A 27,929-nucleotide genomic window follows, 5' to 3' on the forward strand; every position below is an offset into this window, starting at 1 on the left:
GCCGAGGTAAGTTGAAATCCTGCCTTAGCTTTTCAAATGATTTGAGTGTTTTATTATCATTTAATGGATTAATTTAAGTTCTCCTTTCTGGAACCATGACTTCCACAGGACGGTTGTTTTGCCAATGTAGTTTGGGATTATGCCAGATACCTGCAGGCAGATTAAGTCCAAACTGACACTTTTAACCCTTGTGCTATCTTATGGGGTCCAGATGACCCCACCCTCACATTGACGTGTTCTCCCTACCATGACAAAGGTGGATAAAGGTGGAAAGATTTCATGTAATCCATGGACACCAGTGAAGATCACAAATCATTGAAGAAAAAAGGTTCAGAGCACTGTCTAGTGGGTCTAGATGACCCACTCCCAATGTTAAAATGCCTAGGATAGCACAAGGGTTACAGCATCAGAATACAACAGTAATATGTGACCTTGAGCCTTAATTTTAAAATGCTGCCGTGACATTATGATCAGTTTCTGGGGGGATAGTGAAACATCCTCTAAATCAACCTGTTAGTCGCCCTAAAAACGGAATCCTGCCATAAAACTTTGTGAGTGTTGTTCACTTTTTGGCATTTCCCTTCAGGGGTCGTCACAGAGAATTCGCGTTCACTGAGTGGCACAGGTGGTTTGACAGAGATTTTATTACACCAGATGCCCTTCCTGACACAACCCTGCATTTTATCTGGGCTGGGGACTGGCACAGGGAAACCCAGACTTGGTCCCCCTTGTGGCTACATATTTAGACAGTAGCATGAAGGGTCTTGGCCAAGGACTCAGACTGGATGAAGCTCATCGCGACCCCCTGAGAGTCAAACCCTGATTTCCCATGTGTCATTCTAGCACTTAATCAACTTAATCCCACTGAGTCACTATACCCAGGATTTATTTAAAATCAACAGACAGAAACCACACGTTATGCAAAGATAAACACGTCATTGTTTTATTGATTTGTCTCGAGAAATCAAGCACAAATTTGCTGCTTTGCCAAAACCTTAAACACAGCATACTACCACCTTAATCTTTAAATTGGTCAAAACTATTTCTATTCAACAAATTTTAATTCAGATTGAGATAACACAGCCCATGAACCCATGTACGCTTGTCAACTGAATCGGTTAGTTCAAAAGGGGCCCAAGTCCAAGAAGTTTGTTTTTCCAGGAAATGATTGTAATTGCATAGCTTAAAGGGAGGCTACACCAAATGATTCATACTTTACCCAGATTTAGCACCAGTTCATAGCTTACAAATGCTATAATATGAAGAACCTCACTTTTATCATTTCAGAGGACTAGCAAACTAAAGTCTCTGGACTTGGGCCCTTCTTGAATTAAACAGGGGCGCTGCCATATTGGATAACTAGTGCTGCCATCTATGGGATAAAGCTAAACCCATGCAAGAGATGCCTAAGTCCAGGAATTTAGCATTAATGCATTTTAAATGTCAAGCATAGTCAATACATTACAACAGACTTGGGACTTTTTTGCACATACTCAGATAGCTTTTCCCTTGAAGTACATAGAACATATAATATCTCTATTTTGAAAAATTGTGGACTTGGGCCCCTTTTGAACTAAACGATTCAAATGTCACCTCCTACCTCCTCACTCCCTGGTAATGTGAGGGTTACCTGGCATTTGTCACAGATATATGATATATAAGATAGAGTAAGGAGAAGGTCTTAGAAATATTTGAAGAGAATTTTCTGCAGGATTGATGGTGGGAAAGTGATGCCCTGGAGGGGTCTGTTAACCCTTGTGCTATCATAGGCACTTTAACGTTGGGAGTTGGGTCATCTAGACCCACTAGACAGTGCTCTGAACCTTTTTCTTCAATGATTTGTGATCTTCACTGGTGTCCATGGATTACATGAAATCTTTCCACCTTTATCCACCTTTGTCATGGTAGGGAGAACACGTCGATGGAAGGGTGGGGTCATCTGGACCCCATAGGATAGCACAAGGGTCATAGACACCCGACCATCCAAGAACTTTATCCATGACCAGGATCCACACTGGTGCTGTGAGTTTTGGGGTCAAGTATCAAATTGACATTCCTCAGCCTTATATGTCAGGCATTTATCAAGACTTCCTGGAGTTTATTTCAATGACATTTTTCCTATTTTTTGATTGGTACATCCATTTAAGTAGATATTTAAGATGTATATTTTACAAAAAAAAAGGTTGTCTGCTGACCAAAACCAGCCAATGATAAGGTTTACATGGTTATATGTGCCACAAATGTAATAACCAAGTTTGGCTCTTGAAACCCAAAAATACGTGCAAACAAAACAAATTTATTCTTGAAACTTAAAGAAATATGCAATCAAAACAGTCACACACAAACCTAATGCAGTCTATGAGTTGATTGAAAGAATTTCTGACCAACCAGCATCAACCTCCATGTCCACGTTTGTGATTGGCTGGCTTTTGTGTCACATTTGTGACGTGGTGCCCTACAGAAGAGAGAAAATGTCCCTCAAGAGAAAATTGTTTTGATTTCATTTTCTTTTATTTCAAGTGTATTTTCTGTTTTAAGTGCAAAATAATTTTTTGAGCACACAAAACTTTTAGAGTTTTACACTCGAAACAGTGAGTGTTGCACTTAGAATAATGGCACAAGAATCGCTCCACAATTCTATTTACATATGGATTTTTTTTTTTACATATGGATTTATGGATTTTAATGTAATAAAATTTTACACAGGTAAAAATCAAACAACGAGTTGTTCTCATTAAATGCTTTTGGTTATTAACTGAGTTTGGTTAACAATGACCTTCCTAGTTCCCCTTTACTCTTTTTCTACACCCGCCCTTGATCACTTCAGTAAAATTGTATGTTCTGTTAAAACAAATGAAATTTAAAAATGTATTTACTTTTTTAACGTAGTAAGGCGCCATTACGACTTATAAAACCCACCTTCGTGTTTCAAAAAGTGTCACTGTTTTTTTTTATTTTTTATGTTTGCTACCGTGTCTGTCTAACTGCCTTGAAGTCCTTTTCAAACCGAGGCCGGGAAAAACCATTTTCAACGGACATTACCGAAAGTTTCCGAAGGTGACGCCGCGCGCACGACCGAAGGGGACCAGAAATGAGTGTCTGTGCGCGAGTGCTAAACTGAGCGGAGGTGAAGAAGAGGAGGATGAAGCTTAGAGGGGAGGATGAGAGGAAGAGTATAGAAAGAGACGAGCTAACTAAGTGTAAATGAGTGAGTGAATGAGGAAGAAAGAAGACGGGTCTTCCGAGGGGCCAAATTAAAGGACTTGGTGTTTTTGGGACGAGCTCCTCTGCTTTAATAACGGAAACTTTCAACTTTTACCCGCGACAGCTTCGTCTGTTGTGCCTGGAACCGGCTTTGTTTCACGACGGGGGTGTCTACGATAAATGACGGAATAAAATTAACCCCCGTTGATATCTCGACCCGAGAGGGGAATACCCTGGGAGTGATTTTTGATAAAAGTTAGCAGAGGATGGCGGCCAACATGTACCGAGTGGGAGGTAAGGAACGGATTATATTCTCCAGACTCCCCCCACACAACGTGATTGTTCGTTTTCTACAACGAGGCAGCTAACTAGCAGCTAGCTAGCTAGCTAGCTGTGCACTCGGCTAGCGGCTAACAAAGCTAGGTCTTAGTTAGCTTCGTAGCGTCTGTCTCATGAAAATAGCGCTTTCCAGAGCACTAAGGACGGTTCAAGCTAGCTAAAGTGTTTTTTTCAAGTGTACTAATGCATTTATCTAGACCTATGTGTTTCAGACGGCTGGTAATATGTTTAGTTTGGTGAGTGCTGTGCACGCACCGCACCAAAACAGATGTATCTTTGCTTATTTGGAATAACTTAGTCTGAAAGAAATAAATCTAACAATTTTCCCCTATTTTTTTGTTCTTCTATCGAGCCAGAATGCACTGTAGACTAGTTTGTCGCAAAGCATTCACATATTTTGAAAGTTTACGTTCAGAATATGGCTCAAATATAGATCTACTGAAACGTGTGCAGGTAAAGAACTCATTTTTGAAACTGTAGTGCGAATGTGTGTGTCTGTGTGTGCATGAAATCTCATGGTTTCGCAGGAAACTCGCTGCTATGTTAGCATTAGCCTCTGCCTGCTAGCCATCAAAATGTCATCCTTGTAGTAAGCAGCACCAGCCGCGGTTAGCTTTGTCTGAGCGGGCTTTAATTTGGTTATCTCCACCGCCATGTATGACCAGCCTCGCTGGTAGCGGATAGCATGAACCCTGCTAACTTTGACTGCTAACTTCGGCTGTCTGAATTGATGTTAGCAGCCGTCTGTTCTCACGAGACTTCTCCGGTCCGGAAATGAATGAAAGCCATCAGTTTTTTCAAAATTATATTTAACACAAAAACACTGGTAGCGCTTCCACACGCGCCTATAGTAGTTGTTCTATTGTTACTGTAGTGGTTGTGAAGGAAGGAAGGAACCCGCATTTACTGTCTTCTGCTTTGTGGACGTTGCTGGAGCGTCCATGCTGGCAGATGGTCTGATTTCTTCTTGAAGTGTTTCTGCAGAAACAGAAGTGGGTAGACATTATGAGCTCCTTAGTGCCTGTAAGCTCTCACAAGGTTCTATTTAGGTCAACTGATTTAGGACTGGAAAACACTGTTTACAATGACTTTTCTGTCAGTTTAATGTTAATAAAATATTTGTTGTTAATCTAACCCAAAATGTTTAGGGTACTTCTTATCTGTGACATAACTTTTGGCTTCTTAAAGGGTTTATATCAGTGCTTCTCATTTGTAGCAGAGGGCCAAATTAAGAACTCGACATTGGACTGGGGGCCAATTTTGGTGAAGAAAAAAGGATAAACAGAAAAAGTTATTTTTAATAACTTTGATGACCAAGTGTCATTTGTACGGTTAACCAGATGTTTTCCTGGAGGTTGCTGTCCAGATCTTCTACTCGTCTAGTAATTGTATCCTTTGACAGACTTTCTTTTGCTCTGGACAAACAATGTCAGCTGCTTTTAGCATACGTTCTTTTTACAGATTCCCTGTCAGTGAAGGGCTTGCTTTGCTGGGCCATTTCGTAGCTACCGTCTGTCACAGCTTCACTGAATTTAGCCATTTTTGTAAACATCTGCTATGCAGCATAGCCTCGTTGGAGCTTAATGTTGCGCTCCTCTGCGGTAAATTTGTCATAGTTTTTATGATTTGTAACATAGGGACAATTTATATTGAATTCTTTGAGCATTGCATTTACCTGCTTGCAAATAAGGTAAGTGACTTTATCCAGCCCATGAGGTACGACCAAGTAAGCATTTGTCCACTTAGCTTGAAAGCTCATTTTCTCCTCACCAACACAACGTTTTTCCTCAAAGGAACCTGCTCTGGCTCTCCTATTGCGGATCATGAAAAATCTTCTCGTGGGCCGCCATTGGGCCCCGGGCTGCACTTTGAGAACCCCTGATCTATATCCTGCGTTTCCATGGCCTATCAGAGTAAACTATATCCATGAATATGATCATACACACACTAAAGAATATTTTTTTTTCTGAAATATGAGTTATTTTCACAGCCTATTTTCCTACCTGAAAGTAAGACGACTCGATCTCTGAAGCTCCGCCTTTCTCTCCTTGTGGGTGCCGCCCATTTCATGACATCATCCTAGAGCCAGTCTCAGCAAGCATCATCTGAACTTTTGCAAAGATGGATATGCAAATTGTTCAATGAAAATGAAAGTGTTTAGCTGATCACCGCTAGCTTCGTGAAGAAAGTGGGTGTATGTGCAAGCCTGGGGGCGGGGCTGGCAGCGCAGAGTCTTCCTGGAATGGGCTGTTTCTCACTTTGTGATGTCACAAAGTGAGGATACACTTGTTTTTGTGGATTGGGAGCGGCTGGTGCTCAGAGAGCAGGTTTTTAGAGGAATACTCAAAAATCTGTTAATGGATCAAAATACTGGTTTGGGTTTTATTTTTGGCAAGGAAGTGAGCATATAATCCACATAAAAGCTCAAAGTTGATTTTTGCATGATATATTCCCTTAAAGGTATCACAGCAAATACGTTGGGGTGGCTTTTACATTGGAACTGGTTTTAGTCGTAAAACTTGTTCAGGCCAGGGACTGGTGTAATGAAAGACAATTTTTTTCACTCAACAGTCGGAATGAGGCTGAAGTGAAAGTCTGATTTATTTATACATTTGCTTCAGCTTCCGGTTTCCTTAATTTTGAAAGACTTCATCGTCTGCCAAATATCTGCAACTGCCTTAAACTTCGTTTGTGCTCTAGATTTCATATAGGGAAAATTAAAATTCAATTCAATTTTATTTATAAAGCCCAATATTACAATAGTCGTCTCAATGTGATCCAGATTTTCCTTAAACCCTTAACTATCAAACTGGAAGCTAAAAAATAGCTGCCACTAAAACTGTTTTTTCTAAATATAATAATAAACGTGATGTGAATCCAGCATTTGAAAAACTTTATTAGCAGCATCCTCATAACACTAGACAGCCGGTTGCTGAATATTATGCAATATAATTATGATCAGTGGGAACATCTGTCCCACTGAATCCATATTTGGAGAAAATACTTCTGGTTTTTGTCTGTTAGATCAGATTTCTTTCTTCTTCTGTTTCCTCACTGGATCTGTTGTGTGACAAAAACAATTTTCTATATATATAATGTTTTTTTATTAACTTTGCTTGCTTAGGGAATTAAGTTTAACATTTGGCGACAAAAGTAGCGGATGAATTTTCGACCCGTGACCGAGCGACTTGACATGCATCAAGATTCAGTTAGATGTGGTGCAGAGAATCCAGTAATTTTCCAAAATAAAACATCAGAATTCAGATTTGAAATAAAATGGAGAAAATAAAGGTAATATTTTTTCCTCTGCAGCCCGCTACCAACTGTCCCATACACCGGTACTGTTCTGCGGCCCGGGGATTGGGTTAAAAATACCAGCAATGATAAGAATTTAAAGATTTTCCAACATCATAGTTCAAATCTTCCCCCTCCTCAATGCTCCCTATCTTTGCAGCTTGTGACCACTGTAGAAACGCTCCGGTTCTTGTTCATCGGGCCAAAGTGTCCACTTCTCCGCTGTACCTTTTCCTCTCAAAGTCTGCTTCCTTTCATTTATCAAACAATGAGGGAAGATATGCACAGCACAGGTAAAAAAAAATCCCAACTTCCTCACGCCACCTGATTTTAAACTACTCACCATTCTCATCTTCATTGAGCCAAGATTAACCTTTGATGCCGTTTGTAACCCCATTCTCTTAAATCGAGGTCCCCAGTCCAAAATGAAAGTTTATTCTGTTTTCAGAGCGTTTCAAGTGCTCTTTTAATTATTATTGTGCCTTTTTTTCTGCCAAAATCAAAAACCTGTCGTTTTCACGGACATGGCGTGAATGCGTCAGAATGGGGCGGAGCAGGAAGCTTTTGTTACTACAAGCTTTTTCCAAACAGCATTTTATTTGTCTGCTCCTGATTCACAACAATTTGAATAAAGAGACTCAGAAATGTCGTCCATCTTTAGAAAAATGTCACAAGTGCATGTTAAAAACACAATTTTTGAGTGGGTCTTTAATAAAAAAAATTTTGCCCTCAATGAGAATCCATCCATATTCTCAAACTGCTATATCCCTTTTGGGGTCACGGGGTTGCTGGAGCCAACCCAGCTAGTGTTGTGCGAATGCGGGGTCCACCCTAAACAGGTCGCCATGCAATCTCTCACACACACCTAGGGGCAATTTGGAAACCAATTAACACATGAAGCATGTTTTTGGACAGTGGGAGGAAGCCGGAGACCCCGGAGAAAGCCCACCCATGCATGAGGAGAACATGCATGGAGGACACAGCCGGGAGTTAAAACGGGGATCTCTCTGTGTGAGTCGAGGGCGCTAACCACTGCTCCACCAGGCAGCTCTGGAGGATAATCTGTGCCTGGATTGTGTTGTCTCAGTGTTGTAGGACGCAGGTGTGTCATAGAGGAAATCCACCAATCAGCATAACACAGGCAGACACAACATCCAATGAACATACTGAGACTTATCAACAACAGATTGTAACCCCCCCCCCCCCCCCATTCAAAGAACTGGATTATTGGGGCACCTATTGACTTCTGGTTCAAGGATACAGGGTAATACATTTTGATTCCTAATACCTTAAGACACAGAGAATCCAGATGGAAAATGTGCATTTTTATGGAAGGAAAGAAACAGTAAAATTAACCTTTAATGAATTTTCACAAAAAAAAGTTTTATTGAATCTTTGGTAAAACATCTACAAAAAGTTTCAAACCTTCTTTTTACAATAGATTGAATGTAGGACAATTCCCTTATCTTTTCCCTTAGTTAAGTTAAGGGAAACATAAACCTTTAAAAAAAACAGATGCCAACTTTACAATTGTTATGAAATTACGTTCATAAGCCAATGTTGGCCAAAATACAATCACAATTTCTTTATTTTAAATAAACTTTAGAAACACGTGAAAAATGATAATAGCTTATTAATTTAATCTGAAATACAGCACTGTAATAATAAAACATCTGGATATGCTTCTTATGAGAACTAAAGGGATTCTGTATATTTAAGTAGGCAGCCAGTTTGTTCAAATGCAATAATATTACCAGAGAGTTGCCCCTGTTCTAATCCTGACTTTAATTTTGAGATGAAGTGGAATAAAAACTGTTTATTTCAACAATTGGAAACAAAATATGCACATCCAGTTGTGTCTCTGCAGTGTCCCACTTTAGTCAGCAAATAAAACAAATAAAGAACCTTTTGTTTGGAGTGAAACTGCTTTGTTATCTGGACTAGAGACCCCGGCCTTGTTTAGCAGACATCTTTGTCTTTGGTTATCTGCATTGGGAATTTCAAACCAATCAGAAGCTACAAGAGCACGGGAGTTCATAAAAAGCAATACATTGATCCTTTCTCTATTCTAAAATAACTAGATGATATTGTAGCTAAAGAATTGAGAGAAATTAAACTCCTTTGAGTCCTACACAACTTCTAAATTTGCCGTCTGTTTCCAAATTTGCCTCAAACTACGAAGTACCAAATCTTGTAGTTCCTCAAAAAGCTATTGGAGTCCAAAAGGAAGCAGTTTCTCATTGGTTCCCATGTATAAAAGTCCAATCTCACACAACATTAAATGTATATAAGGCCTGCATATGATTAAAAGACAATATATTTGTGTAAGGAAAGCTCTTTCTGTCACACTTACCCCCAGCTCATTAATAATGTACCCGTATGCCAGCTAGTTAGAACAAAGCCCAAACTGGATTAGGCCGTAACGCTAATCGCTGACTCGGATGCAACAAAAACACGTCTTCTGTGGTTAACTGTTCTCAACGTTTCTTTTTTACTCATTCTTCCTCCTCATTTTTTAATGCTTTTGTTTTTTTGTTTTTACAAACTGAGTTGGACCAAAGTACGCTTTGAAGGGTAACGACTTCTTTCTGACAGTTTTTATGTTTGGACGTCGTTGTTTTGCTTCATCAGATTTGGAACATGGGCTGTATGTACAGCTACGCTGACAGCAGCTGAGGTTCATGTTTAAAATGTTGCTGTTGTTAAAAACAAAAACTCACGTTTATATTCAAACTTGTAAAATTGGCCAAAAACACCTACTTCACAGATCCTTTAGTGTATCTATGCTTTTGATTAGTAAAACCTACATAAAGATGTATTTTATAGGATTTTTCATCTACAATGAAATACAAAGCAAAACTTCATATCAGATTTATTAATCACTGTTTTTCTACCATTTAATATTCATCTTTCTTTTGTTGTTTTTTGTTTATGGTGCTTTATGACTTTTTATGTTTACATATACCTTTTATTTCAAGAACCATAGGTTCTACTCGTGTTGATGAAAGGGGCTCTAAAAATAAAGTGATTGGTTCTCAAGGATCAAATATATAGACACCAGTTGGTCATAAAACCACATTTTCTGTTTATGTTAATTCTACTCTGGATAGCAAATCTAAGCACACATTTGCTTGGTTTCTGGCATAACATAGATGTAGATGTGGTGGGATGAAACTATTTTTGCAGCATATAGTACAATTAATGAGCAATACGGTACAATACGGCAGCCGTGGTGCAGCGGTAGGGGGGTCGATTCCCGCCTTGCACGCCCATGAGTCGATGTGTCCTTGGGCAAGACGCTGAACCCCCCCTTGCCTCTGGTGGTAGGCGGGCGCCTGTGTTCTGGACACCAGTGTGTGAATGTTGTGTGTGAATGGGTGAATGGGTCTGTGACTGTAAAGCGCTTTGGGCCTTTACTACTACCTCAATTTGAATTTACCATCAATGTAAATATTTTCAGTTAATTAAATGTAAAAGGCATGAACTCTACTCATTTTACTCAGTTTTAATAGTAGTTTTACTCATTACATTTTTTTTCAACGTTAACTCATTCCTGCTTCCACAGGTTTCCTTCTCTAAATATTACAATGTAAATGTTCGTTTTGATTTTCTGCCTATATATATATATATATTTGTGCTATTTACTGTACTGTTTTTAAAAACTTTGGTGCAAGTTTGTTATAAGTTTTGTTTCCTGTTTCAGACTATGTGTACTTTGAGAACTCCTCCAGTAACCCTTATCTGATTCGGAGAATAGAAGAACTCAATAAGGTTAGTACGCTTCTCAAACCGCATTCTAAACGTGATTCTCTGTTCTTTTAAACATTATCGTTGTGTTTGAAAGCTTCTTCATGATACTGCCAAGTGCCAACATGATCAGGTCTAAACCTACGTGTTTGGTGCAATATCAGCTTGCTACTTCAAATTTGTCACTATGGTTTTTTGTACGGGTTCGAACAAGAAAGGCGGCAGACCTATAAAATGTATTATATCATTATATGAAGCGTCTGAGTGTCTTCTGAAAACCGTCTTTTTTTATTCCAGGTTTAGTATTTGTTTCTTTTCAAGAGAGCTCAGGAATAGTTCTGCTGAAATCATGTCAGGTTTCTAGTCATTGAACGTTGCTGAAGAGGTGTGATATGAGGCGACCACCATCTTTTTCTGTTGGTGTGTGACATGGATGTTTTCTCTTTCTTGCTCTTCCAAACGATCCATCATTCATTCTGTGTTTTGTTTTTTGCTTTCCACTTTGCTGTTCTTACACATTTTGACAAAAGTCACAATAGTTACGAAAGAGTTTGGCTTAAGGGGGTGTGGTGGAAATGTGTTGTATAAAAACTGGCCTACACACATGCATGCATGTGTGCGATAGGACATCTTGCATTTTATCTGGTTGGATTTAACATTAGGTGTAAAAACTTTAGTGTAAAAACAGTATAAACATTCTGATTGTGTTTATATGTGTGATGTCAGAATCAGAACGCAGAGAGAATGCTCCCATAAGGTTTAAAGTGAGCCCAAGTGTGAGTCTTTGGACTTGTGCTTGTGTGAAAAGTATCAAACACAAAGAAAACTCAACATTTGTGTTCTTGGGTACAAGATCATATGATAACTGGATAAGTTCCTATGTTTGTTTTGTTTTTTGCACCAAGGATCTGGTACTTCATGATGGATCAGACCTAAATTGTTTTATTCCTTACATACAGACGGCCAATGGGAACGTTGAAGCAAAAGTGGTGTGTCTGTTCAGAAGACGAGACATCTCAGGCAACCTCAATACTCTGGCTGACAGTAATGCAAGTGAGTACCGATGGTTCCAGCAAAACAAGCTGCATGCCCTTTGAAAATGTTCCAGGTTTAAAACGGTGTTGGGGAAAGTCGCACTAATATCAGACACAACTTTACATGTGTTCCTGAAGCCGATGTGGATCGTTGCTGTTTGATATTTTAGTATACTTATAGCAACTTTAGGGCTTTAGAACAATCTACGTTTCCATCTCATCAGTAGCTACGGTGGGCCAAGTGTCCTACCAACAGGACACCAGATGCTTCTCCACCTCCAGCACCAGCCGGAAACACCAGGCATGCATGCAGCGAGCCGTACAGAGCTGTCTAAGGCAGATGTGTTTGTTTTTACAGGAGAGTTTGAGGAAGAGTCCAACCAGCCCAGCCTGGCGGAACAGCAGAAGCACCAGCTCAAACACAGGGAACTCTTCCTGTCCCGACAGTTTGAATCCCTACCTGCCACTCACATACGGTGCATGCTTGATACCAGAACTCTTGATGAAGTGTGTGTGTGTGTGTGTGTGTGTGTGTGTGCACACTTGTGCAGAGTTTTGTGTGTAGATAAATGGCTATAATTTACGTTGCTATAAAGGAGTATAATGCAGTCATATTTAGTATTTTCAGTTTTTTTTTTCTATTTCATTGCTGTGTTTAATGTTTATTGTATTTGTCAAGCGAGTAGAGACAACGGTTTACTATAGAGGTAAACTATTTTTCTAGTGTAGCGTTAACAACAGTCTGTCAGTTACTTGTGTTGTGATCTTTTCATTTGATTTGAGAATCCAAAAAAAACTAGACTAATTATATTATAATCATTATTTTGCTTTAACATTCAGATGACATGAAGTCAGTTTAATTGTAAATAAGTGAAACGCTGTTTGATGATTTTCCAATCAAAACTCAGGACATATTTGAACATTTTGTATTTTTAATACTGATCTTGTGGTTTTAGTGGCAGGTTTTTCTTTCAAAGATTTTTTAAAAATTTGCACATTTTAAAGTTTTTGCTTTATCTGTCAGTAAATTCAGCCGTAAGTATTAAAGAGGATGTGCGACCAAGCCTGGAATGCAGTTACCGGTATCTTCACTAGAATTAACTTTCTTCATTTGTTGACTGTGGAGCACAGAAAGAATCCACTTGGAAAATGTTGTTATTCTTGGAAATGAACCGTTTTCTATTTCTTCCGTTTTCCTATCAGTTCTAATATTTGTGTATTTATTTACTGTCTCTTTAGAGGAAAATGTAACGTGACGCTTCTCAATGAAACTGATGTCCTGGCTGGTTACTTGGAGAAAGAAGTAAGAACCTGTGTGATTGTCATGATCTCATTCATTATATGTTTAGTCTCCAATCAATGGAGCCTCGGCCCATTTGACGGAGAGCATAGACAGGCTGCATGTGTGAGACGAACCCGAATCCTTTCAGCTGATGTGCCGATGTCTTGTGTCCAGGACTGCTTCTTCTACTCGTTGGTGTTTGACCCAGTACAGAAGACGCTGTTGGCAGACCAGGGGGAAATTCGTGTAGGCTCCAAATACCAGGCAGAGATTCCCGACATGCTAGCTGAAGGTTAGCAGGCCACCAAAACCTCACGACTGTTGACTCTAGTCAGCACATTTTCAGTAAACACGACTCTCAGAATTCAATACGGCTGTTCTTCATTTCAGATGAAACGGATAGCCGAGTCCAGGAGAAGCTAGAGACTAAGGTGTGGGACCCCGACAACCAGCTCAAAGACCCACAGATTGACCAGTTCTTGGTAGTTGCCAGGTAATGAACCATTTGACTCACAGGGACACCAGTATTTATAAAACTCTTCTATGTCTTTGTTAGAGAAAACACAGAAACTGCTACCATTTTAGTTGTTGCTAATTGCATTCTTTGGTTTATCTTTTATTTGTTTCGTTCTATGAGTCTGAACTGAGAGTTTGCAACTGTGATAAGACAGAAATGTCACCACTGTACACATCCAAGACATTAGAAAGGCCATGACCAGGAGTATTATGTACACCATGTCATTCATGATAACAGATACGTTTTGGTGGCTGACTGTCATTCTGAAGCAGATTGGTTAAATTAAAAAACTAGGTGTTGTTTTGTGATGCTCTGCATAGTTTGACTTAATGTCTTTTTTTATATTTGGAGAGGTTTCCTCCACATATTAGCTAATTCAAAAACAGGATGACTAAGTTTAAAAGCAAACAGTTGTATTTAGCTTTTATAATGAAGAGGTTCAAAGTAAGTCTTGTCATTTCCTTATCTTAAGACTTTTGAACCTCATATTATGTCAGTATTTCTCCTTAAAAAGCTTCATAACTTATAATCAGTACTTAATGACTGTGCACATGTTCATGATACTTTTTCATTGTTTGTGTTTCTCTTACACAACTCTTGTGAAGCTAGAAAAGAATAATTTCTAAACCATTATTGGAAAACAGGCCATTAATGATGCCATAAACTAGGGCTGCACAATATGAGGAAAACTCACCATATTAGTAACAATATTGCGATAACTTGGAATACATGAACAAACACCAAAACCACCAAAACACAATTTCCATTTGACCCTCGTCTCCATAGGAGGCGAACATCCTGCATTAAAAGGCTCCATCTGATTGGTCAAATGCATAAATGGATTTATTTGAGTCGTTAAATCCTTCCAGCTGCCATAAGATGGTTTTAGCACATTTAGGATAACCATTTATTGCAATTTTCGCCATCTTTTGCGATATGCGTATTGCACAGCTTGATCTTGCAATAACGATAAATATGGGATTTATTGTGGAGGCCTACCAGAAATGTAAAAAAATATATATATTTATCATCGGCCACAAACAGACCTGAGTAAAAAAAGGATCTTTAAGTTGTGGTAGGCTTTAAACTCATGATAAAGCATCAACACAACTAGAAAACCTGAAGCTTCAAACTGACAAAGTATCCGAGTACCACGTGCAAAAGAATTTTAATGTACGTGTTTGGTTGAGGAAGCAGTGAATAAAGTGTGATGAATCCAGAAAGCCCTGCTTTTCTTAGTTGTGTTTTGTATCCAGAACTTACCGCCGTGTGTTTTTGACCTCCTCCTGTCAGGGCTGTTGGGACTTTTGCTCGAGCTCTGGACTGTAGCAGTTCAATCCGTCAGCCCAGCCTCCACATGAGCGCGGCTGCAGCTTCCAGAGACATCACACTGGTGAGTGGATGTGACGCCGCTGCTCCGTCCTCCGCTGCAAATTTGAGCCGCATCGTCACAGATCCTCTTTTGACTCGCTGCTCATGAAGTGTAGAGATTCAGAAACTCTTTGTGTTTTCTGGTCCTTTCTCTCCATTTAGTTTGCAGTAAAACGTTGTAAAACTGATTCTCTACATTCTCTGTCGTAGTTTCATGCCATGGATACACTGCAGAAGAACAACTACGACCTGGCCAAGGCCATGTCCACGCTGGTGCCCCAGGGCGGCCCGGTTCTGTGTCGTGATGAGATGGAGGAATGGAGCGCCTCTGAGGCCATGCTGTTTGAAGAGGCTCTGGAGAAATACGGCAAAGACTTCAACGACATCCGCCAAGACTTTGTGAGCGTTTTTCTTCTCTTTGTCACCATAAAGACGTATAGTGGAAACTAAGATAAGCTAAGAATGATCTGCAATAGATCAATGGATAAAACTAAAGCCTTAAACGTTTGGCTGTGATTTTAAAGAAACACTAACAGCAGGCTGCACGGTGGAGCAGTGGTTAGCGCTCTTGTCTCACAGCAAGAAGGCCTCCGGTTCAGGTCCCGGCTGGGGGACATGAAAAAACAACATCAATGGGAGGCCTTTCTGTGTGGAGTTTGCATGTTCTCCCTGTGTATGCGTGGGTTTTCTTCGGCTTCCTCCCACCGTCCAAAAACATGCTTCATAGGTTAATTGGCAACTCTAAAAAACTTTTTCCTAGGTGTGAGAGTGAATGGGTGTGTGTTTGTGGACATTCTACCCTGCCACAGACTGGCGACCTGTTGTCCCCTGCCTTCGCCCACAAGTGCCCGAAAGGGAAAAAACGGTCAAGAAAATGAATGAATGATGATGAAAGAACACTAACAGTGTCTAAATATTTGTGCATTTATTTACATTCATGCCTCACAATGCTGGTCATTGAATTGATTTTACATTCTTACAAAATCCTTTGAAAGATATCACATAGAATATCCAAGCTTTAGGCTTCATAATAGCTCAGAGGCCTTGTGGTAGAGCGTCCAGCCTGGACTGGAAGGTCGTGAATTCAAGTCTACGGCCGAGTCGCACAAAGATTCTACAAATGGGACCCGATGCTTCCCTGCTTGACATTCAGCAGGGGTCGGGAACCTTTTTGGCTGAGAGAGACGACTTGTGAGAGACATACAATAATGTAGCTTCCCTTTCCCACACTGAGGCACGGAGACTCTTTTAAGGTTCTGTATTCTGGTTACTGCAGGCCGTAACCAACGCCGTACTACGTATTCAGTACCGCCTCAATCTCTCCCACCGAGAGCTCCTCCCAACTTTATATTCCCCTGCCCCCACTCCAGCCCCCCTATTTCCTTATTTGGCCCATAGCTGAACCCCATTGGTCCAAACTCCCCAACGACAGGCTGAGCGACAGAACTGAGGGCCAATCAGCATCTCTGCTTGATGCGTTCAATGACCACCGGAACTTAGAACGCGACCCAACAGCCACCCAGTTAAACTCAGTCTTCTACAATATGTTTAAAACTAAATATACAAGTGAATGTGTGCATTTGATGTTATTTAAACCCTTTTAAAGTACAATAAGTCTGTGGACTCTTTTCAATAACATTGTTATGCTGTTGCTAATAAATGATGAGTATTTCTGAGCATTAATGTGATTCTGGTGCTGCGTGGTGGTTCTGCTGATGGTCTAGTCTGGTTGAGACGTGGTGAGTTTCAGCTTCATGCAGGCGTTGAGACTTTTACTACCTCCTGCCCCCCTGGCATCGCATCGCGTCCAAGAAAGACTGGTCTAATGAAACATTTTTTTATAATCAAAGATTTGTCTGCGAGCCGGATGTGGCCATCAAAAGAGCCAGATGTGGCTCTCGAGCCACAGGTTCCCGACCCCTACACCATTCTGGTGTTACTCTTTATTTTTGTTGGGTTCTTTGACCCGTCAAACCAGCAGTTCATGAATCCAAGATTCATTAATCAATCACATCAAACAAAGACATCAGCTGTTTCCATCCCACATCCTGGCTCGAGTTAACATTTGTTGGGTTTTCTTCAGCTTCCCTGGAAGTCTCTAGCAAGTGTGGTGCAGTTCTACTACATGTGGAAGACCACCGACCGCTACATCCAACAGGTTTGTCTGAGACGTCATCATTCAGCGTAACCGTATCCAGGTTTTTACTGACCCATCATGTGTCCACCGTAGAAACGACTAAAGGCAGCAGAGGCGGACAGCAAGCTCAAACAAGTGTACATACCAACCTAGTAAGTCCTCGTCTCAGCCGAGCGTTCCCTTTGTCAAATCTGCAGTCACAATATCTCTCTCTGCATTCCTCTTCATCAGCACCAAACCCAACCCCAACCAGATCATGGTGCCGGGCAGCAAGCCGGGAATGAACGGAGCAGCAGGCTTTCAGAAAGGCCTGAGCTGTGAGAGCTGCCACAGTAAGTGTCCCTTTGTTGAAGGTCTGGTGACCTGAAGTCCTTAAAGAAGCCGGTCCTATGCTGTCTGCATATGTGGTCTGTGTTGGTTTTTGTCATTACAGTTGATCCTTTTTGGTTCACTGTCATGTTTACAGTCATCAGCTGAAAAAGAACCACACATTTTATGCTTTACCACTTTAGTCTTAGGCTCCGTCAGCTTTTTTTTTTTTTGTCTTTCCGAAAAAACAAGGGAGAAAACGTTCCTGATTTAGTTTAATTGTGAACACATTTTCCTGATTTTATCCAGACACACAACACGTGTGATTGGAAAGTCCTCTATTAACCACACAAGGATGTTTGAAGATGGTTTATCTAAATGAAATAGATGCACACCGTCCGGTCCCACATGAGTGGTCTACCAGTCCAGAGGTGCTGCTCCAGACCGACGCGTCATTTCAACATCCACAGACTTGAGCCTCATCCTCCCCCACCAACAACCTTTGGACTTCCTGTGAGACTCCAGCCTCTGCTTCCTCAGCGGAAGGCGTGTCCGTTGGATTCAGGAGATCCCTAGATGATGTCTTCCAGCTCTCGGTTATCCTCAGCTGCTCCGTAAACATCCGTTTGTCTGATGGAGGATGCATCAGAATGGGGCGGAGCAGGAATAAAGAGACGCCCTAAAATGCAGTTTGAAGCGTAATTTTCTTCATGAATGTCCTCCATCATCAAAAACATTCTACTAAAAGATGTTAAAAACACCAAAAACGTATTTTTTTAATCATCATTCGTCATGCGATTTTACTTCTAACAGAGGTTTTAAGAAAATACATTTAAATGAAAATGATTTAAAAACATGCGTTTATAATGATCTTCAACTTCATTAGCGGCCAACTCTGTAAGTTAAAGGGCTACTGTGGCGTTAAGTTATTAAAATTAGAAAGAAACAAACTTTTCTAAAACAGAGAAACGATGTAACAAACGCTTTCGCTCCATATTTTCCTGTTTTGAAGTCTTCTCTCTTTCACAGCGGCTCAGTCTCCTCAGTGGTACGCCTGGGGTCCTCCCAACATGCAGTGCAGACTGTGCGCCTCCTGCTGGATCTACTGGAAAAAATACGGAGGCCTGAAGACCCCCACTCAACTAGAGGGGGCCACGAGAGCGGGCTCTGTAAGTCTTTGTCCACACAGTCAGCTCCTTTAAAGGACTTCTCAGTGTTGAGTTGTGCTGCCTACTCTTCCCTGATTGGTCGTTCTGCATCCAGGAGGCGGGCCCCCGCGCCCACATGACCCGCCAAGAAGTCCAGGGCCTGTCCCCTTTCACTCGCAACGAGGGCCGAGCCAAGCTGCTGGCCAAGAACCGCCAAACGTTCATCCTTCAGACCACAAAGTTGACCCGCGTGGCGCGGCGTGTGTGCGAGGACATTCTGCAGCCGCGGCGTGCTGCCCGCCGCCCCTACGCCCCCATTAACGCAAACGCCGTCAAAGCTGAGTGTACGAGCCCATTAGGTCACGCAGTCTTTATTTAAATATTTAACACCTTTCCATACGTCAACACTGCCTAGACTCAAAGGGCAGGAGGAGGACTTTGACTGAAAGTTTGTTTTTCTTCAGGCATGATCCGGCTGCCCAAAGCCACAAAGACCCCTGCAAAGAGCAAGTCTGTACCTCGCCAGTCACTAGCCAACATAGTGAAAGAGTTAGGTAAGAACCTGTGACATCCAAATGTCTGCAATAAAAGCCTGATGGATTGATGAGATGCTCGCCTGAACAGTCTAGACCAGGATCACATGAATACTCATTGAAGGTCTGAAAGAGCAAAGTGGACATAAATGTACACAAGGACTCAATATTTACACCCAGAATAAAGTAAAAACTCATTTATTGTTTGACGACCATTTGTGTTTGTAAAGATATCGTTGGATTTCTCACTCAAACACTTTTTAAGCTAAACGCTATATCATCAGCAAATGCAGGAAAACACTTTTTACACAAGTGATGGACGGAAATCAAGCAAATGAGAACGATAGTATGTGTTTCTATGCTTTGTTGTGCTTCGTTGTGTTTCTGTGCTTTGTTGTGCTTCGTTGTGTTTCCGTGCATCGTTGTGTTTCTGTGCATCGTTGTGCTTCAGTGTGTTTCTATGCTTCATTGTGCTTCGTTGTGTTTCTGTGCTTCGTTGTGCTCTGTTGTGCTTCGTTGTGCTTCGTTGTGTTTCCGTGCTTCGTTGTGTTTCCGTGCTTCGTTGTACTCTGTTGTGCTTCGTTGTGTTTCCGTGCTTCGTTTTGTTTCCGTGCTTCGTTGTGTTTCCGTGCTTCGTTGTGTTTCCGTGCTTCGTTGTGTTGCCGTGCTTCGTTGTGTTGCCGTACTTCGTTGTATTTCTGTGCTGCGTTGTGTTTCTGTGCTGCGTTGTGTTTCCGTGCTTCGTTGTGTTTCCGTGCATCGTTGTGTTTCTGTGCTTCGTTGTGTTTCCGTGCTTCGTTGTGTTTCCGTGCTTCGTTGTGTTTCCGTGCTTCGTTGTGTTTCTGTGCTTCGTTTTGTTTCCGTGCTTCGTTGTGTTTCCGTGCTTCGTTGTGTTTCTGTGCTTCGTTGTGTTTTGTGTGATGCATTGTGTTTCTGTGCTGCATTGTGTTTCTGTGCTGCGTTGTGTTTCTGTGCTTCGTTGTGTTTCTGTGCTTCGTTGTGTTTCTGTGCTGCGTTGTGTTTCTGTGCTGCGTTGTGTTTCTGTGCTGCGTTGTCTTTCTGTGCTTCGTTGTGTTTGTATGCTTTGTTGTGCTTCATTGTGCTTCGTTGTGTTTCCTTGCTTCGTTGTGCTTCGTTGTGCTTCATTGTGCTTCGTTGTTTCTGTGCTTCGTTGTGTTTCTATGCTTTGTTGTGCTTCATTGTCTTTCCTTGCTTCGTTGTGCTTCGTTGTGTTTCCGTGCTTCGTTGTGTTTCCGTGCTTCGTTGTGTTTCCGTGCTTCGTTGTGTTTCCGTGCTTCGTTGTGTTTCCGTGCTTCGTTGTGTTTCCGTGCATCGTTGTGTTTCTGTGCATTGTTGTGCTTCAGTGTGTTTCTATGCTTCATTGTGCTTCGTTGTGTTTCTATGCTTCGTTGTGTTTCCGTTCTTCGTTGTGTTTCCGTGCATCGTTGTGTTTCCGTGCTTCGTCGTGTTTCCGTGCTTCGTCGTGTTTCCGTGCTTCGTTGTGTTTCCGTGCATCGTTGTGTTTCCGTGCTTCGTCGTGTTTCCGTGCTTCGTTGTGTTTCTATGCTTCGTTGTGTTTCCGTGCTTCGTTGTTTCCGTGCATCGTTGTGTTTCCGTGCATCGTTGTGTTTCCGTGCTTCGTCGTGTTTCCCTGCTTCGTTGTGTTTCCGTGCTTCGTCGTGTTTCCGTGCTTCGTCGTGTTTCCGTGCTTCGTTGTGTTTCCGTGCATCGTTGTTTCCGTGCTTCGTTGTGTTTCCGTGCTTCGTTGTGTTTCTATGCTTCGTTGTGTTTCCGTGCTTCGTTGTGTTTCCGTGCATCGTTGTGTTTCCGTGCTTCGTCGTGTTTCCGTGCTTCGTCGTGTTTCCGTGCTTCGTTGTGTTTCCGTGCTTCGTTGTGTTTCCGTGCATCGTTGTGTTTCCGTGCTTCGTCGTGTTTCCGTGCTTCGTTGTGTTTCCGTGCATCGTTGTGTTTCCGTGCTTCGTCGTGTTTCCGTGCATCGTCGTGTTTCCGTGCTTCGTTGTGTTTCCGTGCTTCGTTGTGTTTCCGTGCTTCGTTGTGTTTCCGTGCCTCGTTGTGTTTCCGTGCTTCGTTGTGTTTCTGTGCTTCGTTGTGTTTCTTTGCTTCGTTGTGCTCTGTTGTGCTTCGTTGTGCTTCGTTGTGTTTCCGTGCATCGTTGTGTTTCCGTGCTTCGTTGTGTTTCCGTGCTTCGTTGTGTTTCCGTGCATCGTTGTGTTTCCGTGCTTCGTCGTGTTTCCGTGCATCGTCGTGTTTCCGTGCTTCGTTGTGTTTCCGTGCTTCGTTGTGTTTCCGTGCTTCGTTGTGTTTCCGTGCATCGTTGTTTCCGTGCTTCGTTGTGTTTCCGTGCTTCGTTGTGTTTCCGTGCATCGTTGTGTTTCCGTGCTTCGTCGTGTTTCCGTGCATCGTTGTGTTTCCGTGCTTCGTTGTGTTTCCGTGCATCGTTGTGTTTCCGTGCTTCGTCGTGTTTCCGTGCATCGTTGTGTTTCCGTGCTTCGTTGTGTTTCCGTGCATCATTGTTTCTGTGCATCGTTGTGTTTCCGTGCTTCGTCGTGTTTCCGTGCATCGTTGTGTTTCCGTGCTTCGTTGTGTTTCCGTGCATCATTGTTTCCGTGCTTCGTTGTGTTTCCGTGCATCGTTGTGTTTCTGTGCATCGTTGTGCATCGTTGTGTTTCTGTGCATCGTTGTGCTTCATCGTTGACATTGTCATCCACGATCATGTGTTCGGTTTCCTTCTAGCTGTTCTGTCCTTTAGTCACAGCCTTTCTTTAATGGTGAACTGGAGTCACATTCTCTTCTTTTCTGTGTTCCTGCAGCCATTTCTGCTCCGCTGAAGCTGAAGGCGTCCAGAGGACCGCCAACGCCCATCAACAGGAACCAGGCCAGCCAGCCGCGAGTAGCCCAAAGCCTGCTGGGAAAGAGAGGCTTCGACAGCGTCAGTGCTCCTCCCACACACCACACTTTCTCTTTCCATTGAAAACATCCCTCAATGATTTCTGCAGAGATGGGTTTCTAACCTGTGATGTCACGTGTCAGGCAGCCATACTTATTATTTTCCACCATCATTTTCAAATAAATTCTTTATAAATCAGACAACTTGATTTTTCTGGGTTTTGTCTCTCATAGCTGAGGTTTACCTTTGATGAAAGTTACAGGCCTCCCAGTCTGTGGCTGACTGAATACTTTTTGCCCCACTGGCCATGAAACGGTGGTGGAAAGCCTCACATTTGGCTATGCCTCATGCTAAATTCTTGCACACAATTGTGTATAAACTACGTAAAAGACGCATAAACTGAATACTTCTCAACCGACCAAAAATTCTGAACAGCTAAAAACTGAATTCACGTAAAAACTGTCATCCACTAATGTGTGTCTTTCCACGTTTGTCTAACAGACTTTTCATGCATGAACCACTGATGTGTAACTTTTAGATCACGTATACGGCGCACAGATCACGTTCAGATGACATCATTGATGCATGAATCACTGATGAATTACAGAGAAACATCACAATAATCACACGGTTCATGTTCTACGTTGGTTTACTTGTTCTTAAAAAAAATTACATACAGTTATTATACAAAAAATGTTATTTATTGATAACTTTATAATTTTATTCTGATATTTGACTAAGATCTGAATCTAATCACATAAACCATCTGTACTTTTGGTCTGATAGTACAACAGGCAGTCAGTACTATAATAGTCTTCACCTGTACTTTCAATCCAAGAGTTTGGTAGAGCAGTAATGTAGTGGTCTGTAAAGGTTGTGTTGTGTTGTGGGGTTGCAGGCGGCGGGGGCGGCGTTCCCAGCCAACGGACGGCCGTACACATCAGGGATGAGAACCACCTCCCAGTCGGTCATCAAGCGGCAGAAGGTCAGCCAGGGTGAGGCTCCCAACCCCGTTGTGTTTGTCGCCACAAAGGACACCAGGTACGTCACTAGAGGAGCGTTGACTGTAGACAAGGATTCACAAATGTCACACAACACACTGCACACACAGGAACCCGAAAATCTTCTGTAGTGTTCCCTCGCTTTAGCTCGCCGTCCAGCTGTTTCACAAATCTGATCTGCATGTTTTGTGAAGTGTTCTTTCTTGTGGCGTGTGCATGTCCTCCTCCTCCTCCTCCTCCTCCTCCTCCTCCTCCTCCTCCTCCTCCTCCTCCTCCTCCTCCTCCTCCATACGGAAGCATTTCTGTAGCAGAATGAAAAATAAGTCCACACCAGAAATGCTTCCATAGGTTCCTGTGTGGGTTTTGGTGCTTCGTAGGTGATTTGGTGTCTGGAAAACGTCTCGTCGGTCCAGAGCGTACCCCACCCTCACCCATCAATAAGATGGGCTTCTGCGACCTCTTGACCCCAAAACTGTGCAGAATTCATTCCAAATCGATCTTTGTTTTCACTCTATAGTCCTGGACTAGTGTCTGAGAAAAGGGAATAAAATGTTTAGGGAGGAGTTTCACGGCCTTAAGACGACTGCTTCGTTTTTATGACGTCACCTCCGCTGTAAATGAGGGAACACTGTACGAAAGAGGACACTCCAGCACACTTATGGAACTCCAACCTAATATCATTTAAAGGTTAAAAAGAAAAACAAGTCAATTCATGGGGTTTTGTTGACCTTTTTACACTAGAATCCATCTCCCTGACAGACACACACTGGTAGTTGTTGAGTTTCTCCTCTGTTTACAACATTGCTGCTATAGAAATGAACACAACTCACAGTAAAGGATGATGACCCCCATCTACAGCAGAGCCTCAGCGTTTGCATCCTTTCCACCGTCGCTCACACGGTTACCGTAGTTCTGAGGCGTGGATGTGCCTCGCTTTATGAAAGCTGTGTCACTTTAGCTCGTATGTGAAAGGTCAGCTGATCCGTCGCGTAAACAAAGATTCCCGTTAGGTCAGAGAGGGCGATGCGGGGGCGACTTCTCTGCTGTTGGAGGGGTAGAGCGGGGGCGTTACCCAAAGCGGGGGTCAGGTTTGACACACGGCTGACGTACATGTGTGTGTGTTTCTCCATCAGGGCCCTCAGGAAGCACCTGACCCAGTCCGAAATGCGCAGAGCAGCCAGAAAGCCCCACCTCCTGGTCCGGATCAAGCTACCGCCGCCGCCGCCCCGCTCCGTGCCCCTGCTGCCCTCCAGCACCAGCGAGACTATCGTCCTGGAGGACTGAAGGGGGGCGGGTGGAGTTCCTGAGGGTGGGGGGGGCTGTGTTCACAATTGTCTTATTCCCCCTGATTTTAGTCCCGTTTTTATTCTTGACCCTTTATTCCATCCCTCAGTGAGACAGACTTTTCTAGCATACCTTTTCTCTGTCACGCACACACGCGTACGTAGATGCACGCCGACACGCCCCGCCGCCGGGGTTTGGGGCCGTTCGACGGCAGATCATCCTCCTTTTTTTATGTCCCCCGTTTTAATGTATAATTTAATGCAGAGTATCTTGTTTTGAAGCCACGGTGGGAGAGAACGCCGTCTTCACGCTTGGGTCTGACGCGGCGATGCCGGTCATGAGGCAGCAGGGGGGGGGGCATCAGATGTTTCCCTTCAGTATTTCAGCGGTTCGGACCCCAGACCACATCCAGACCCACAGACCCGTTTCACATACGTCTCTCGTCTTTGCAGCTTCCTTTACGTGGAAGCTTTGAAAACGTCAGAATAGCGCCTAGAAAAGAGATTTAGCAGAACGGAGTCGATGTTTTTTAGTGCGCACAGCAAGTTGTGCCCACTGAAACAAACTGAGGGCTGAGTGTCGGATCATATCCGTGTTTTCTGTCCCGGATCTCCAGCACCATCAGTGGGCTTAGCGACCCTTTAGAACTGGTCTAGCAGGTCCACACGTGTTTTTTTAGACATGCCAGTCTACAGACTTTCTTAGCTGATGTGTTTTTTTTAGTACAGGGTGTGTCCGACCCGTCATTCTCAAAGTCTGGACCAGCTGCTGGAGTCGGACCGGCGGCGTCACGCTCCAACACTCGGACTCTAAAGGATCCGTTTACCTGCTTTCCACGCCGGTGTTTTTTGGTACTTTGCTTCATTTTGCTAAGAAACCCAAAAAAAAAAGTCTCACTGCCACACAGAAGACGGGGTTCAGAACGGCGGCGGCGTTCAGGGAGCAGTTTCTTTTCTACCACGGATCCGCCGTGTTCCAGAAAACACAAAACAAACCCTCATGTGAAACATTCAATTTGGGCCAAACGCTGTTTTTCTTACACGAACATTTCAGTCGAAGCAATCGACCCGGAAGCGAGGCTTCTGTCAGCGAATGTCCCTCCACCCCAGCTGGTTCTGACCCTCTGCCTGTACAGCCGTTACAGTTCTACGATGTGATTGGATGATCCAATACCTGAGGTACCATCCATGTCTAAGCAATTCCACTGATTTTTATGAGTGCACTTGGCCTCTAAATCCAATCCTTTGGGGTCAATACGGTCTCACAAAAGAAAGGAAGGAAGGAAGGAAGGAAGTGGCCGTTTGATTTTTCTAACTCTGCTCCGGTTCTGGAGGTGGATGCCGTCCGTCTCCGTGGCGACTTGAGCCGGCTGAACATCATGAAACACTCAAAGGGACTTTGTGCTGATTTTTGTAAAGTCGGACGGACAAACCTGCTCCAACTGAAACTTTTGCCCCAGTTTTTATGATCCTGTCTGTACCTGGAAATATATCTTGATAAGAATAAAGATTTTCTCCATGGTTTAACAGGATCTGAATCCTTTGTGTTTTATCCCGACGTGCCCAAAGCTCCACCCGGGTCTGTAGCGCTGAACCTTCCAGTCTCTGTTGGGACGTCAAACCTTCTGTCCCTTTGAAACCCAGAGCAAGAAAACTCTCATCGAGAATGTCAAGTGTTAAAAAAAAAACACCACAAAAGACCAGAACATTCAACCGAAAACTCACTTAAATAATGTCAATAAAAGAACTTTCAAATGTGGAGTACTTTAAAAGAATATTTGTGGATATAAATTAACTATGAAATGTCCTCCTCCATACGGAAGCATTTCTGTAGCAGAATTCAAAAAATGCGTCCGTACCAGAAATCCTTCCATACGTTCCTGTGTGGGTTTTGGTGCTTCGTAGGTGATTTGGTGTCTGGAAAACGTCTCGTTGGCGTGAACGCCTGTGATGTGCGGCCCGGTCCAGAGCGTACCCCACCCTCACCCATCAATAAGATGGGCTTCTTCGACCTCCTGACCCCAAAACGGATGAATGAAAAACACACAATGCAAATATTTTGAAACCTGGCAGAAAAGCAGCTGTTAGTTTCCCTTTAATGTTGCTGTGGGTTTACGTTCATTTCTACACACAGGATTTATTCCAGACTCGCAGTCCAATCATAAAAACTCACAAGAGTACTGCCAAGAGTAGACGAGATTAAAGAGTCCTACAAAGTAGTATTAAAAAAAGGTCAAGTATACAGACACCTAATAAGATAAAGTCATTAAAATCATATAGAATAAGCGCATAAAAAACAGAGTATAAGTCGGCTAACAGGCTGATCTTCCTGTGGTTCCAGAAATGGGGTTGAAAGCGTTTGGCACTGAGACGAGATCGGAGGTTTTCTGATGTGTTTAACCTACAGATGAAGCTGATTATGGAGGTGGGAAGTGAAAGGACTCACTCACACTCATCCACCTTAGCTTTTTATTTCATAAAAACACTCTTCGCACTGCAGCTTTAGTTTCCCCAGAGACGAGCTGTGAACATAGGAGAACAGAAAGCCTTCAAGAGAGACAGCTTCACTTCTGTTGTCCGTGATAAATTCACCCCGTTCTTTAAATTGACCTGTAAACTCTACGGACCAGAAAGGATCGTTCTTCACTGCGGACCAAACGACATCAAGCAAATCTGAAATTCCTGGGAGCACATGAGAGGTTTGGGTGAGGAGGATGCAGATCAGAGGCGATCAGCTGCTGGGAGAAGCTTTGGTTGATGTCAGTGCACACACACACACATGAATAAGAACCATGTTATCCGTGAACACGCGGGTTCGGTCCAGGACTCAATGGTCCAGGTCGGCTCCATTGAAGTGGTTGTAGACGTTATGATTCATGAAGAAAAGCTGAAACGTTTTCTCGGACATCTCTGCACTTTGTGGTTTTACCTCAAAGATTCCTATAAAGGTAAACCACAAAAAACACATGTTCAGAAACTCTTTATGGGTTGCAGAGGCTTAAAGGTCAATCTAAAGCTAAATCAGCACCACTCCCCTCACCAAAGCAGCTTTTTTAAGTGAAATATTAAAAAATAATCACATGTGACATCATTTTCACCTGAACCAGCAACTCCAGAGTCTCCTCTGTGGCTCTCAACATAAATGCAAACAATTTGATTAAAGTAAAATTAGGTATTTGGCATTTGTGTTTAGATTTTTAAACGGAGGTTATCTTACAAATTTTTTTGGACATTACACTAAATGCAGAAGCTTTGTGATTCAGATAACTACGCAAAATGATGGGTAACGGTTGAATCGACTGTCAGAAGAGTAAATCACAATAGTGTCTTCCTGCTGTTTGGAAGGAAAGTTCTTCACAGTTCATCACTGCAAGTCAAGGCGTCTTTTATTTTGAAAGGGACAGGAATGTGCTGCTGTCAAAAGTAGAAAACTTATCATTTCAGCATATAAACAAAAGACTTAATAATCACAAAAACATAAATGATGTGTCTTTTTCTAAAGGAGGGATCTGGCGGCTCTCACTGAGAGGAACTGAACCAAATGGCTCTTTTATTGTGAAAGGACTCCTGGCCTCAATAAAAGTCAAGGGAAAAAAATACATGAATTCTTTCTAAAGTCACGTGCCTCTTTTGTTCAACCCTCTGATTCTGAGGGGTCCAAATCCTTGTCAGATGTTCCGAACGTTTTCACCTGCTGCTCAGCTGGATGAGGTGTTCTGGTTCGGCAGAACTTCAGGACCCGGATCTTCGTCCCAGGAAGCAGCTCAGCGGATTGGTTTAGCGCCGTTGATGCTGATTGGCCGACTCTCTGCACACCTGATA

At 42.6% G+C, this 27,929-nt stretch overlaps 1 protein-coding gene across 2 annotated transcripts; it reads left to right on the top strand.

Annotated features, from left to right (window-relative positions):
* Window positions 1–3,038: 3,038 nt before the first annotated feature.
* Window positions 3,039–25,639, top strand: mta2 (metastasis associated 1 family member 2). 2 transcript variants are annotated; one of them, XM_023965873.1, is made up of 18 exons: window positions 3,039–3,498; window positions 10,541–10,608; window positions 11,544–11,637; window positions 11,977–12,094; window positions 12,858–12,921; window positions 13,075–13,192; window positions 13,291–13,393; window positions 14,711–14,810; window positions 14,999–15,187; window positions 16,872–16,946; window positions 17,019–17,077; window positions 17,157–17,257; window positions 18,264–18,403; window positions 18,498–18,741; window positions 18,847–18,936; window positions 21,747–21,865; window positions 22,722–22,864; window positions 23,958–25,639. In XM_023965873.1, exons 1-18 carry the CDS (start codon window positions 3,471–3,473, stop codon window positions 24,106–24,108), a joined length of 2,004 nt encoding a protein of 667 aa, XP_023821641.1. In that variant the 5' UTR covers window positions 3,039–3,470; the 3' UTR covers window positions 24,109–25,639. The 2 variants fall into 2 exon arrangements, with proteins under 2 accessions (XP_023821641.1, XP_023821642.1); XM_023965874.1 differs by having other exon boundaries at window positions 18,498–18,726.
* The last annotated feature ends 2,290 nt before the right edge of the window (window positions 25,640–27,929 follow it).

The sequence above is a fragment of the Oryzias latipes genome, chromosome 18, assembly GCF_002234675.1.
Source record: "Oryzias latipes chromosome 18, ASM223467v1".
NCBI classification, from domain to species: domain Eukaryota; kingdom Metazoa; phylum Chordata; class Actinopteri; order Beloniformes; family Adrianichthyidae; genus Oryzias; species Oryzias latipes.